The sequence below is a fragment of the Triticum dicoccoides genome, chromosome 4A, assembly GCF_002162155.2.
Source record: "Triticum dicoccoides isolate Atlit2015 ecotype Zavitan chromosome 4A, WEW_v2.0, whole genome shotgun sequence".
In the NCBI taxonomy this organism is placed as follows: domain Eukaryota; kingdom Viridiplantae; phylum Streptophyta; class Magnoliopsida; order Poales; family Poaceae; genus Triticum; species Triticum dicoccoides.
The window spans coordinates 37,518,198-37,532,727 of record NC_041386.1 but is presented as its reverse complement, the minus strand read 5'-3'; the positions used below and the strand labels follow the sequence as shown (position 1 = coordinate 37,532,727).

The following is a 14,530-nucleotide window of genomic DNA, read 5'->3' as shown; positions in this document are numbered from 1 at the left end:
CAACACACGATCACCGCGGTGGTAGCAAAAAGGTGTACCGGCTGAGCAATCCTGGTCGTCGTGGTCATCCCATGTCGCCGCTCATCGCACCACCGCACGCCAGTTGCAGCAAAATCAGTCGCCGGTGGTAGCTTTCCCACTGCTGGTTGCAACAAAAATTGCAGCCTGTCATCGCCAGTCACACTTTATTGTCTCTTGGTTGTAGAAAAACCAGGTGCCGATGGTAGCTTTCCCATTAACTGTTGCAGCAAAAATGTACGCCGTCGTCTGGTTGCAGCAAACCCGGGCACCGGTGGTAGCTTTCCCGGTGCCGGTTGAAGAAAATCGCAGAGCCGGCTGCTGCTTCAGCACCGGTGGTCGTGACCTCTGGTCCTCGCCTGGTGCCAAAACGTCCGACCTCGCCGAGGAGATGCACGGCCATGGCTTTCTCGGGTTGCAATCAGCCCATGGCCTCCCTTTGCAACACCGTTCTCTTTTTTTGCGGGTAAAAAAATTGTATTACTCAATTATCTGGTCCTTACAATCCTCTAGGACAATCTTCACAACATCCTCAAGTCCTGATCCAACCCATGTCATGGTCCGACTTTCTAATCTAGCAAAGCTGGCAAGCCTATCACTCGCTTTATTCTGACAGTGAGGGACATGAGTAATACAAGAATGCCTAAGTTTTAACAGAAAATTAATTTCACCAACTAAAGAAGCATAAACTGAACGGTCAACCACACCACTGGATAGCATCTCCACCGCCACCCTCGAATCCATCTCGATTTCAATGGGAAGATCAGATCGTTGAATTGCAAAAGACACCCCTTTCATGCAAGCACACAACTCCGCTTCTAGTGCGTCTCTACACGAGAACAAAGCTCTGCTGTTACACACGCATGCACGCATGCCACGGACCCGGCACGGCCACGACCAGCGTCCGAGACGCCCAGCACGCGCACACACACGCACTGGACATGCCCGGCATGGCTCATTGGCCAACAAGCTCTGCATGCCGAGAAGACAATAGTGCCATCAACATTCCGCAATATCATCCCAGCTCCCGCGCCACCTTCCGATGAGTAAGAAGCATCCGTATTAAGCTTGACCCAACCTTGTTGAGGCGGTTTCCATGAAGTTTCAGTAACAGGGGCTTGCACTTGTGGTATGGCTCTTTGTTCAAAATTAATGTTGTGCAACACCGTTCTCTGATCTGGGAAACAAAACCAAGGGACAAGGGCTCGCAGGCAGCCCAGGAGAAGGATACAGCCGCGACAGGGAAGGAAGAGAGGAGAGTGGCATGTATACTATACCTGTATGGCATAAAAAGACACATGTGTGATTCAAATATACCATGGCATTCGATTTCCACGTTTGCTATACTCAGCATTTTTCGAGACCCTGATTCTGCATCTTAGAAAGTGCCGGAATTGCCAAGTTTTTTTTAAAACTAAAAGGTCCAACTTTATTTAATCATTCCCCGTGGGGATCTCGTCTGAAATCACATGCAATATGAAATCTGGGGGCACAGAACGCCACAACTAGTCTAGCTTATTGGTCACTGCTTCTCTAGCTACTAAGTGTCCAGCCCTGTTTGCCTCTCTTCTGACCCACGACACCTTCCATCTCTCACGCGATGCAAGCATCTGCTTGACTTCCTCCACAATCGGTCCTAGCGGCGACAAGTCCTTCCCTTTACTCTGGAGCTTGCAGGCGATCTCGTGGCAGTCGGTCTCAATGTGTATACTTTGTATGTCTAGCTCTTCTGCCAGCCGAGCTGCTTCTTTGCAAGCACGAAGCTCCGCAGCCGCTGGATCGCTGCACATTGGAAGGAATTGACCTGCTGCACCCATGTATGCTCCAACATGGTTCCGGAGCACGACACCCGTGCCACCATTCTCCCCCACCTTGGACGTAGCTCCATCTACATTGGCTTTCACCCACCCATCTTGTGGTGGATGACATTTCTCCTTCACTGCAGTTGTCTTCAGCTTGTGTTTTCGGCCATGTATGGACTGCCATTCCTCCATTAAACTGACAACTCTTCTCGCTATCGCGTCCGCATCTTCAATCTTCTGTCCATCACGTGCATTATTCCTTGCTAACCAGAGCGCATACGCGCCCTGTACAAGGACAACTCGTTCATCATCTGATGCTTCTACGAACCACGTCAAGAGCCACCGCAACAAAGTACTCTGAGAGCAAACCGACGCCGGTGGGATCGCCACCGGTACTCCCAATACCGAGTTCATTGTCTTCCAAAATTTTGCAGAGTGGAAGCAACTCCAGAACCTGTGTTGATTTGTTTCCTCTCGTCCACAAGCCGGACAAAAAACACCTGCTTTAATCTTCCTCCTTGATAGCTCCAACCCCACTGCTAGCCCGTTGCATATAAACCTCCACGTGTGTGTCTTTACCTTGCCTGGTGCCACCGTGTCCCATAGGTTTAGCCAGGATTTATGATCCGCAACAGATGACGAGGTCTCTGGCCGGCCCGAACGCATCCGCTTCTGACTCATACGTAAGTGGTAGGCAGACCGGACCGTAAACACCCCGTTCCTTGTGTAATTCCATGCCTGGTAATCCTCCACCCCCGGGCCACCAATTGGGATTTGGTAGATTTCTCAGGCCTCATCAGGAGGAAACATGGCTTCCACTTTGTTCACGTCCCAGGAGCTGCCCGTTTCATCCAGCAGGTCACACACACTCTCACAACCCCTTGTACGTAGCTCTGGCCCAGTGGCTTCAAGCTACCCTTCCTCAGAATCCAATTATCGTGATGAATCTTAATTTTGGAGCCGTCTCCAATCCTCCATATCAGACCGTCGAGTAAGAGATCTCTCCCGTGCAAAATGCTCTTGAACGTGTACGAGCCACCACTTGGACAAGCTGCATTCAAAATGGATCCATCAACATAATACCTGGCTTTCAACACTCGAGCACATAGTGAGGCGGGTTCCTGGAACAGTCTCCAGGCTTGTTTGGCAAGCATGTCTTGGTTGAAAGCCTCCGGATCTCTAAAACCCGCTCCTCCTTCATGCTTTCTTGTACACATTTTGTCCCAGGCGATCCAATGCACCCTCTTCTTACCATTTGCTTCACCCCACCAGAAGTTCGATGAAATAGAAGACAGGTTCCCGCACATTTTCTTCGTGAGTTGAAAACAGTGCATGGTAAAAGTTGGTGTAGATTGGAGGCCCGACTTGACGAGAATTTCCCTTGCGGTCTTGGATAGTCCTTGCCCTTTCCATCCTGAAACCTTCCCCCTCGCACTTGTCTCAACATATTTGAAGGTTCCGTCCTTCGACTTCCCCACCACCGTGGGTAGTCTAAGATATCTCTCGCTCAGTGCCTCCTCCAAAACCCCTAGCACCTGTTTTAGTTCCTCCTTTTTCTCATCTGGTGTTCCTTTTCCAAAGAAAATTGCAGATTTGTGGAGGTTGACTTTCTGTCCCGAGGCATCCTCATACTCTTTAAGGATGGACCGTAAAGCCTCAAAGTTATCTCGCGAGCCCTCCACAAACACCACACTATCATCAGCAAAGAGGAGGTGAGTCACCGTAGGTCCACTACTCCCGAAAGCCAATCCCTTAACTTGCTTCTCCTGTTGCGCAACCCTCAAGAGCGCTGAGAACCCTTCCACACAGAACAAGAAGAGGTATGGGGAGAGGGGATCACCCTGGCGCAGCCCTCTGGACGGGTTGAAATGTTGAGAAAGACCACCGTTCAACTTAACTGAAAAAGTTGCTGATTTCACACACCGCATGACCATCTATGTCCAGTGATCAGAGAAGCCAAATTTCATCATCATTTTCTCCAGGAAATCCCACTCCACCCAATCATATGCCTTCATCATATCCAACTTTACTGCACACATCAGCTTTTTCCTTTTCCTCTTCCTGATTGCATGAACACATTCGTAGGCCACTAGCACATTATCCGTTATTAATCTTCCTGGTACAAAAGCACTCTGTTCATCAGATATCATAAAAGGAAGCACAACTTTTAAATGGTTGGCCAGTGCCTTAGCCACAATCTTATAAAGAACATTACATAAGCTAATTGGGCGAAACTGTGAAAGTAACTCCGGTGAGTTTACTTTCGGAATCATAACAATGATGGTGTCATTAAATCTGTTCGATGCAGCCTTCCCTGCCAAAAACTCTCTTACCGCACCACATACATCACTCTTAACCAACTGCCAGTGCCGTTGGTAGAACATGGCCGGTAATTCGTCCGGTCCCGTCGCCTTTGTAGGCCCCATTTGGAATAGGGCTGTCTCAATCTCCTCATCTGTGAAAGGCGCACCAAGGTTTCCATTCATCTCATCCGTAACCACTCTCTCAATATGCTGTAGCACCCTGTCACTGCCCGTCGACCCTTCAGAAGCAAAGAGGTTGGCGTAGAATTGAGCGGCCATCATGTGCATACCCTCATCATCTGTACACTTTGACCCATCTTCCTTCCTTAGCGCCTTTACCGTATTTTTTCTTTTACGATGCGAGGCTCTATTTTGGAAGTACCGTGTGTTTTGGTCACCCTCTGCTAGCCATTCAACCCTTGATATTTGCTTGTAATACACCTCTTCCCTCTCATATAGCTCATGCAGCTGGTCTTCAATCTCCTTCACTTCTTGTCTGTAACCCGACTTTGCAGCTCGCTCCTTAGCATCTACAAGCTGTCCTTTCAAGTGCGCAATCTGTATTTTAATTGAGCCAAAAACCCTTCGGCTCCACTCTTGCATGGCCATCGAAGCGGTCCGCAGCTGACTGCATGCAGTCTCGAGTTCCCCGTCATGCTGATTGGCTGCATGGGCCTCACCCCATGCAGCAGCGATCATGTCCTCATACCCCTCATGTCTTGCCCATGCAGCCTCATATAGAAACGCTCTCTGACCCTGGCTCCTCTTCTCAACATTAGTTGTCATTGCTTTGATAAGTAGTGCTTGGTGATCCGACTCCTCCGTCATAATATGTTGCACTTCGACCGCTTGGAAAATCTGCGCAAATTCCGCATTGCATGTCGCTCGGTCCAGTCGAACTTGGATATTGTCGTTCGCATCCCGTTTATTATCCCAAGTAAAAGGGTATCCTGAGAATCCCAAATCAGCTAGCCCGCAGTCGGACAAGCATTCCTCGAAAAGTGCCATCTGGTTCAGAGACCTAGGATTACCACCCTGCTGTTCATTTTTTTGGAGTGCCTCATTAAAGTCCTCCACGCAGAGCCACGACAGATCATCTTGTACTCGGAGGTACTGAAGCACATCCCATGTCTTTGTTCTCTTTTCAACACTAGGCTCCCCATAGATTCCAGTGAATCTAAAAGGGACTCCCTCATACACAATCTTTGCATCTATATAATATTGGCACCACGGCCGCACGGTAACATCAACGTGATCCCTCCACCATAGTGCTAGTCCCCCACTTTTACCTTTGCAATCCACCGCTACCCCTTGTCTGAACCCCATGCTCCACTTGAGCCTCTCCATTGCCCCTGACCTCTTCTTTGTTTCTGATAAAAACACCACCGCTGGGTTGTATGACCTAATCAGGTCTCGTAGTTCGCCCACTGCCGAGTCCAACCCCAATCATCGGCAGTTCCAGGCTAGGGCGATCATTGTTCCCGGCGGCCCTGCGCTCTTGCAGGGTCTGCCAATCCATCAGTAGCTTTTGAGATACGGTCAAAAACAGAGCGTTCGTTCTCAGATATTCGATCAAACACCGAGTCCGTCTTCAGCCTCGTGGCCCGAATAAAATTTCCCTGGCTGTCATGCTGGTTCATGTCACCCTTTGCCACCCACATTTGTTTTGGAGCCCTCTTCCTGCTAGTGGGATAGTTGTGATCATAGTTTTGCTTTAGCTGATACTCAAACTCATCCCTCGTTCTCCTCACATAATACCCAGGGCGCCTCTCTCTCTGAAAGTATTGTCCCGAACACCCTGCTCCATCATAGCTCTTTGCCACATATCTCTTCCTTAGTTCTTGTCTCATATCCATCTGTCTGTTCTTTAGCTCGCTCCTTATTTCCTTCTCCTTTCTTCGTTCCAAGTCTTCCCTCAGATCCTTTGTGTGTATCTCATCTCTTCCTTCACCCTCCTGCCAGTTCCTCTTCTCCTTTCCCTTTTCCGCAGCCGGCCAGTGCCGCTGCTTATTCGGGCTGTTTACCTCCTCTTCATCCTCTTCTCGCTGTCGCCAGTGCGGGAATCAGCCGACACGTTGAAGTCCCTATCCAGATTTCTCTTTGTAGGGATATCTCGGACAAAACCAGATCTCCTCCTTTCACCATTGCTCTCGTTAGAGGGAGCACTGTTGAAACTATGGCTGTTTTGGCCCCCTCCCTTCTGCACCCCGTCCTTGAAAGAGGAAGATCGCCCCGGTGATGCACGGAGCCACTCTCCCCATTGCATATCTGACTACACAGGGGGCACACACCCTTCTGGACCATGAACAAGCCTTCCACAATCAAAACAGAAGTGAGGGATTTTTTCATAAGCAAAGTCGTACCATATTCCTTCAGGATCGTCTTCTGTCTCCTTCAAATTGAAACCCCTCACAAGGGGCTCGAAGATGGACAGCTTTGTGCGAACCCTAAGGCGCGCTCCTTTAATTGATCCATCTTTCCCCACGTCCACCCGTATCGCTCAACCTAGCCAGTTCCCTAAGGCCTTTCCAAAAGCCTCTGTTCTATTATCCAGGGGAAGGTCAGTAACCCTAACCCAAACCTCCACTGAATCAAAAACCATCTCAGACGGCCTAGTATTACCTTCATACTCCTTCAACACAACCACATTGAAATCAAACTGCCACGGTCCTCCATTAAGCACATGCTTCCAATCACCCTCACTTCCAAAGTGTACCACAAATTTGCTCCCCCCAATATCGCTGAACTTTGCTTCCTTGTGGAGGCCCCAAGCTCTCTGCATAGATTTTTCTAGGGCTTTGAAGTTCATTGGCCTGGGAGTGAAAGCTTTTCCAATGATCGACCACTTTGTAGCCTTAGGCAACTCCTTCCTGCTTCCACCGAAAACAAAACCGGATGATTCCTTCTCTGTAAGAATTAGCCCACCCATCCGATCTGAAAGTCCCGTTGCCTCCGCTGACTCCTTGCCTTCTGTCGGGGGCGTCGATGAAGTTCTGCTTCTCCCTGCGGACGCCATCTTCCCTATCTTTCAATCCTTTCGGAGTCGTCCTTTGCGCCGGCGTTTTCATGGCCGTCGCATTAGAGGCCCTACTCTTCTCCGTCGCACGGGGGGTTATCCTCGACCCATGGGTCTCCATCCCACCCTTGCCGTTTTCTCCGCCATGGAAAAACCACGGGGTCAAGCACCCAATCCAATCAGCCCGAACAGGGATCGCCGTCGTCCCTCTCGAACCACCGGAATCCTCACCACCACTGCAAAAACCCTAACCCTAGCGAGTCGGCGGCGGTCGCCTTGCGATCGCCCCCTAATCGCCTCTCCGTGATTTTTGTCAAAGTGGACCCACGCCAAGTTTATTTTTACTAGTCAACTGCATGAAAAACATTGATGCTGAGTTGCTTATATATAATCCACAGTTCTGCCGCACTCTGTAGTATATCCAGGTGCAACTGATTGCCCCGATGCAGTGCTGAACCTGAACCGATATGGATTACAGGCATTCAGATACATATACCTGTCAAGTCTGTCAACACGATTCAGATACCACACCACAAGCAAAAAGACTGAAGGTGCAGCCACATTATTCACAGGGGACACAAGCATACTTATGTGACTTGAGAACAATCTCAAAACTGCACATTTACAACTCTGCTAGCATCTACATCTGACCTATACAACACACCCCCTCCACTGTGTGTCGAATGTCAATAAACCCGTATCTATCATGTGTAACAAACGTATAGCAACTCAAACTTTCAAATTTTCAAGAATCTGTCCACCCCTCGGGGAGCCGCCACCGCCGGTGCCAGTAAATCGACACCCGGGACCAGAGCGGGAACATGAAGCTGTAGTCCGCGGCCTCATCCGGCACCCCGCCCACCGTCAGCGGCAGCCACACGTAGCGCGAGTCCCGCAGCTCCGAAGGGTTCCACCGGTCGGCCATGAAGATGAAGGAGCCTCTCAGGCCTGGGAGTGGCAGCACGAATGTGCTCTGGGAGAAGAAGGTCGTCGACCGGAATATTTCGTTCCCTCCCACGCAGGGGCTCCCCAGCGTCTCCCAGGGCCCCATGACCGACGTCGCGGCGTGAGCCAGCGCCGTGTTGGGCGCCCACCCCGTGCACCCTGAGGTTATCATGTAGTAGGTGCCGTCGAACTTGAAGAGCGCCGGCGCTTCCCGGTGCTGCGCGATGAGAAACCTCCTCATGTCGTCGGTCACGTCGAGGTAGTCGTCGGTCAGCTGGCCGATGTGGAGCTCGCTGTTGTCCTCGGATGAGTATATCAGGTAGGCCTTCCCGTTGTCATCCTTGAAAATGGTCATGTCTCTGCTCTCGCAGCCGTGCGGCCGCTTGCTGTAGAGGTAGGAGAACGGGCCTGTGGGGGAGTCGCTGACCGCCACGCCGACCGACGCCTTGGTGTAGTTAGCGTCATCTATGTGCATCCACATCACGTACTTGCCGGTCCGGTCGTTGTAGATCACCTTCGGCCTCTCCAGGACGTTGGATACGTGGAGGTCATGTGTCACGTTCTTTTTCTCGCCGCGGAGCACGACCCCTTCATTTTTCCATGCCCACAGGTCCTTCGAAGAATAGCAACTCACTCCAACAATGTCAACCTGGGAGGTAGTTTATCTTGGTCAGAATGGCATGACAAAACATAGCAGCAAATGACATGGTAAGTTCAACTGCTGAACATCACTAACTTATGTAGTATGTCACAAGCAACAAATGACATAGCAAGTTCAACTGAACATCACTAGATTATGTACCCCCTCCGATCACAACTATAAGATGTTTTAGATATTTCAATATGGGCTGCATACGGACTGAAATGAATGAACAAACACACTAAAATGCGTCTATATACATCCGAATCAGAAAAAAGTTAGAAGATCGTATAATAGTAAACGGAGGGAGTATGTCCGAAGCAAGATGCAAGTGTATGTCTACATAGTGGTGCATTTTCATGGTCTATAGATGTGTACTCTGTAAGGATGTGTAAGTAAAACTCTAACCAGGAATCCTTGATGGTCTAGAAAAAATTGTTTCACACCAAATCAGAACTGCACATTTTCTTAATTTTTGAAATCCAGTGTCAAATTCCTATTAAAATTGATTAGTTGATAGTATTAGATGCTGTGTGGCACTATTGCGGTCCCCTTGGGTTAGTTAAACGAAAGAACTATGATCATGGTAAATTTCCTAAACCAACTGCCTAACTTGTTTCCCACAAAAGGAAAAAAGTAACTCCCTAACTTCTTGAAAAACCTACAATAGTCTTCTTAGAAAATGCACAAGCATTGTCTTTCTAATTCTATTGATACTTGACTGCACAATCATGTATCTGCCATCTAATTCTGCTGACACTGGATTGCAACAACTTGACACTGAATAACGGTTTTTCTAGATGATGCGCAGGCATTGTGTGTCTTCTTGCTTAAAATGTTCAAACAAAATAACTAGGAATGGACACAGAGTATTCTTTTATGCAACCGAATAGCATCAGACCAAAAATGTCCAAACAATTATCACATGATAAGGTATCGAAGATATTATCTACTCCTTCTGTAAACTAATATAAGAGTGTTTAGATCACTATTTTAGTATTCTAAACACTCTTATATTAGTTTACGGAGGGAGTATTTGTTATCCCTAAAATTTATACTACATTAACCTACGTTTCTAGTGACCTGCCTTCACGCAGCCCGGGTAACGTCCTTACCTTCAGAACCGAAAATTACTTCCAACATGTCCCCTAGCAACTGGGCCTCAGCGACAGAATCTAGATGCATTTAGAAAAAATTAGATGCATGCATTAGCACACACTACTCCACAGGTACTGAAACCCTTGCAACGGTATTTAGAAAAAGGGAAATAGGCTTACTAAAACGTTTGTAGAATTATACAATTTTTGTTGTGTGTGAATGATATTGCCAACTCCATCGACTGAATCTTGTATACAGGAATACAGATTTTGATTATCTGAGAATAGTGTAGTCCGTCTGTTGGCATGTTTTCCTTAATCTTGCAGCCAGGCATAGGACTGGTGTAGTGACACAAAATATACTTGATCATTTCCCACCCATTTTGTTTACAATTTGACTACGCTGCTAGGCCTACTCACACGTATATCAGGCTCATGTGCACTAAAAGAGGGCTGATCAATTCTGCTTCTGTACATATTGTCTGATGCATTAGTGAAGAGTAGAGCAAATAAATGTAAATGCAATGTCTGGCTCTAAATTCAGTTAGGGGTACGTTTCGAGTACGGCAAATCTGCAATAATGTATGTTCTCTGATTAATCCACCAAAATGATACGGAAGCTCTTCAGGAGTGACATACAAATGATAACAGAAAATATTCAGAGCGTCAGAACAGTTCGACTTACTCGATCAGCACCCTTGCTGTGAGCCTTGTAAGTCTTGCCATCCTTGTTCTCCCCGTACCAGAAGTAGGTCTCGGTCCTCTCATCGTACAGCACGCCGCCTCCGTGAGCCTGGATCGGCTTGCCGTCGGTGTCAAGCCACACCCTCCCGGGGTGGTAGAAGTACATGCTGTCGTTGCCGCCGTGGACAGGATCGATGGCCGTCCTCGGCTCCGGGAAGAACATGTCGTGCACGGCCGAGGACTCGTCCAGGAACTCGTCCACCACGGACAGCGGCTTGGTGTGCTCCCCCTTGCGCCGCACGGCCCGCGGGTTCCTCCGGCTCCGGGCGGGCGTCACCTGGAACCTCTCCTCCTCCACCACCTCCAGCTCCCTGAGGATCGCCCGGTGGATCTCGCGGGGCCTGCCGCCCTGGTCATCCTTGCCGTGGGTGACGAGCAGGTGGAAGTTCAGAAGGACCAGCAGCGCCGCCAGGCACCACACCAGCAGGGTCAGGGAGCGGTGGCTCGCCGCGTAGCAGTAGCAGCGCAGGGCCAGAGATTTGGGATGGTGCTTGCTCCTCGCGCCCATGGCCATGCTGCCGCCGCTCATCCGCTCCGGCTGGCACGCGCTGCGGCAGGAGAAGGAAGAAATGATGCCTTATCAGACTGTAAAGAGATAGAATTTGGAAATTTGCGGAAAATGAGCAGGCTCGCGGCTACATGTGTCAAATCAAGAAAGAAACAGAGGTTCGCTGGGACAAGTCCAGCATTTCGCGGGCGCCAGATTCCATCCCCAATTTGGCGCAGCATGGCCAGAAATTTCCCATGTTTTGTCACGAGATGATTTCGGGAAGGTTTGCCAAAGCAGAGCACATCCTCTTCTCAGCTAAGCTCAGCTGGAGCAAGTCAAGACGGGGAGCTGTACTAGGAATCCGGCGAAATTGGCGCCAAGAACAGAGGACAGTTCAAGAAACTACCCACTCAGCACGCAAACGAAATGAAAAGGAAAAAGGAGCAGCAAAAGAAAAGAAAGAGAAGCCAACTAAGCTCACCAAGCCACCATGGCGGGTTGATCCAGGGAGCGGAAGAGGACGAGCTAAAAAAAGCTAAGCTAAGCCCAATCCCGCCTGGTAAGTACTACCACCTACCAGCAGAAGAAGAATAAGAATAACCTCCCCAGCAAGCGATTAAAGAAATCGGCGGCGCTCACTCACCATGGGCGGGCCGGTGCTCCGGCCCCGAGATCCCGTCAGACGATGATGGGGAGGGAGATGCTCTCTCTGATTAGATTAGGCGGAGCTGCGATCTGGCTCCCGGGGAGATCATGGAGGGGCTCGCTTGGCTTGAGCGGCTGGCAATGCGAGTCGTCTAGTGGCAAATCGCGGCGACGACGAGCGCCTCTGCTTTACTCTGGCTCCTGGTGGTCGCGGTCACGGACAGTGGAGCTGCGGGGGCGGGCCGCTCCTGGAAAGGTCGCCCGTCACGTAATGGTGGGTGGGGGTGGCGGATTGGCGGGGCGGAAGAACACCTGTGCTGCGGCCGCTGTGCGGCGGGCGTGCCCTGCGGCTCGGGTCGGGGACGGGTTGGGGATGGGGATGGTCGCCCGCGGCAGGTGGCCGCCGTGCTTGACATGTCTTGGCTACTCACATCATTGTTTTTTAAACGTAGGCGAAAAAATTTCTCGTCCCACGTTAATTAACGAGGTTCCAGAGCATCTCCGGAGCTAGCTCCATATTTTAAGCCCTCGAAAGCAAAACAGTCTTGCTGCTATATCCGTGAGGTTTTATATTAAGATCCGTGCAAAAAAAAAATCTTGGCATTTTCTTTTTCTTCTTCCATGTTATATCACTTGACTTAGTTAAATCTCAGTCGACTGAGATCTAGCCACACCCAAAGCAAAATGAGCTGCTCCATTTACAGGGATGAAGAGAAAAAAAAACACCAACTCAGCGACACTACCTCTTTTCCGTTTTTATTAGGCCTGCGTGTATTTCTATAGTAATAACAATTTGATCAACATAGTATAACTTGTACGGAGTATTATAAACTTCAAATGATGTAATTTTAGTGGTATGCATTTTGAGATTTATTACTTGCTGGTTAAATTATCAATCTAGGATACCCGCAAGCCTAGTAAATCCGAAGGAGGCAGTAGATCATATATCTTTTTAACCTGTATGTTGTGTTGTGTGCTCACTTTTGCATTGAGCGCAGATACCATTAGCTTGTTGTTTAATTTGCATTTTCATTTTTCCTTCATCTTCACCAAATGCTCAGTAGAGCGTTGCACCGCTGGGCAGCACTAGGATGCGGCGGAGAGCGGTCTTGCTTTGGGACAGCCGGAGGCGGACGAAGCAGAGCTCCGACTCAGGGATGCCAGAGGTGGACAGCGGCGTTGCGGAGGTGCGTAAGGAGGTGAGACAGCGTCAAGGATGCAGAATGAGAGACCGCATCGAGAAGGATGAAGGTGGACGATGACATAATGTTGGCTGAGCTAGGGTTTCAGATGCAGGGGTCGGGCGGCTAAAGACGAGGCAGGTTGTCGAGGGGATGGGAATGGAGGAGAGAGAATAGTTGGAGGTGGTGCACGTGACGATGAGAGAGGAGCACAGTGACTACATGACCGCTGACACATGGGAGGACAGGAAGGTGTTGGGGACATAACATGGAATTTCTTCCCGCCTTGCCAACTATCTTACGAGGACCATGTAAAAGAGGCCCCAATTGCAAGGGGCTATGTAATGGGGTTTTTCCCTTCCTATTCTAGAGGCCATAGTTGGAGCTCAGCTAGACTTGTTTTATCTTCTTTTTCTCTTTTGCCTTTGTGTGCATCTGTGATGGCTATCTATGTGCACTAATAAAGAAAGACAAAGAAAAATTAAAAACTAGTTGAGGGATTTCTTTCAATAATAAGCGCTAATTACTAGTGATAAACACATCTTCTATATCTAAATAGGAGCACTCCACTAGGTAATTTCCCTGCATTCTCATGAAGTCACATCACTCAAATTGTTACAGCCGTTGATGCAGTATAGCCCAGGAGTCTGCAGCCGCCAGATCTAAAGTTCATGAAATTATAAGACCTGCCACCGCTAAGTGGAAGATACTGATTCGTTCGTTCCAGCTGTCCCGCTCGCTGCCTGCCTCCGCCTTGATTTGTTTTAGTTTTTCTTTTGGGTGGACTGCTAGAGAAACAAAATAAGAAATTGCAATCAAATCCTCTTGTTTTACATTCAACACCCCATAGAAAGAAACCAAAACACAGTCAACTCATGAAGGTTTGGGCGACCTTGTTGAAGGTGACCTCACCTGAGATGGATTGGCCACCATCTCCAAACACAACCTTGCCAGCACATGCCAAGGAAAAAAGGGCCTGCCATCAGAGGGTTGAATATGGCCGTTGGGATTTGCCCTCAAATCCATTTGAGGGTTGCATTAGATTCAAGCCACCCAAATCGCTCGCCAAAGACAATATTGTGTTTGATACGAAGCTCTCGTGCCGAAGGTCGAAACAGAAGCATAAGATGTTGATGATGAGAGCCGATGACAACAATAGATCCTTGGGCTTGGCTTAGATTCAGATCATTCTCACCTTTTTCACCACCATGGTGGCAACAAGATAGGGGCGGAACACCTCCAAATACCTTGAGATCCATCGCAAAGAACGACCTGATTTTCAAAGTCGTCGCATGACCCCACCCCAACAGCACCCCCCTCACACCCCTACGGGCGTGCGCGCGCGCGCGCACACACACACACATGAAACAGGAGCTAGGGAAGTGCATCTCCAGCACCGCACGCCACTCACAAGTAGTGGCGCGCCGCTTCTCCACAACATGCAACCAAATCACCGCATAGTGTCGGTCACACACGCGACAAGATCCAATAACATAACTAAGATAACACTACCTTGTACATCAAACCCAGGCTCCACTCCCATTTCCACTCCGGCGGGCGACACTACCGAAGGGAAGCTAAGGGACCCGAGCAGCTCGAGAATTCATAACTAACCTCACCAAGCATGACACCTAAACCCACCATGCTTG

At 49.2% G+C, this 14,530-nt stretch overlaps 1 protein-coding gene across 2 annotated transcripts; it reads right to left on the bottom strand.

The window, feature by feature from the left end:
* Positions 1–7,636: 7,636 nt before the first annotated feature.
* LOC119284816 lies at positions 7,637–12,073 on the bottom strand. Of its 2 annotated transcripts, none has more exons than XM_037563980.1 (3): positions 11,699–12,073; positions 10,507–11,113; positions 7,637–8,733 (listed from the first exon to the last, which is right to left on the bottom strand). In XM_037563980.1, exons 2-3 carry the CDS (start codon positions 11,092–11,094, stop codon positions 7,885–7,887), a joined length of 1,437 nt encoding a protein of 478 aa, XP_037419877.1. In that variant the 5' UTR covers positions 11,095–11,113; positions 11,699–12,073; the 3' UTR covers positions 7,637–7,884. The 2 variants fall into 2 exon arrangements, with proteins under 2 accessions (XP_037419877.1, XP_037419876.1); XM_037563979.1 differs by lacking the exon at positions 11,699–12,073 and adding an exon at positions 11,537–11,625.
* Between the last annotated feature and the right edge of the window lie 2,457 nt (positions 12,074–14,530).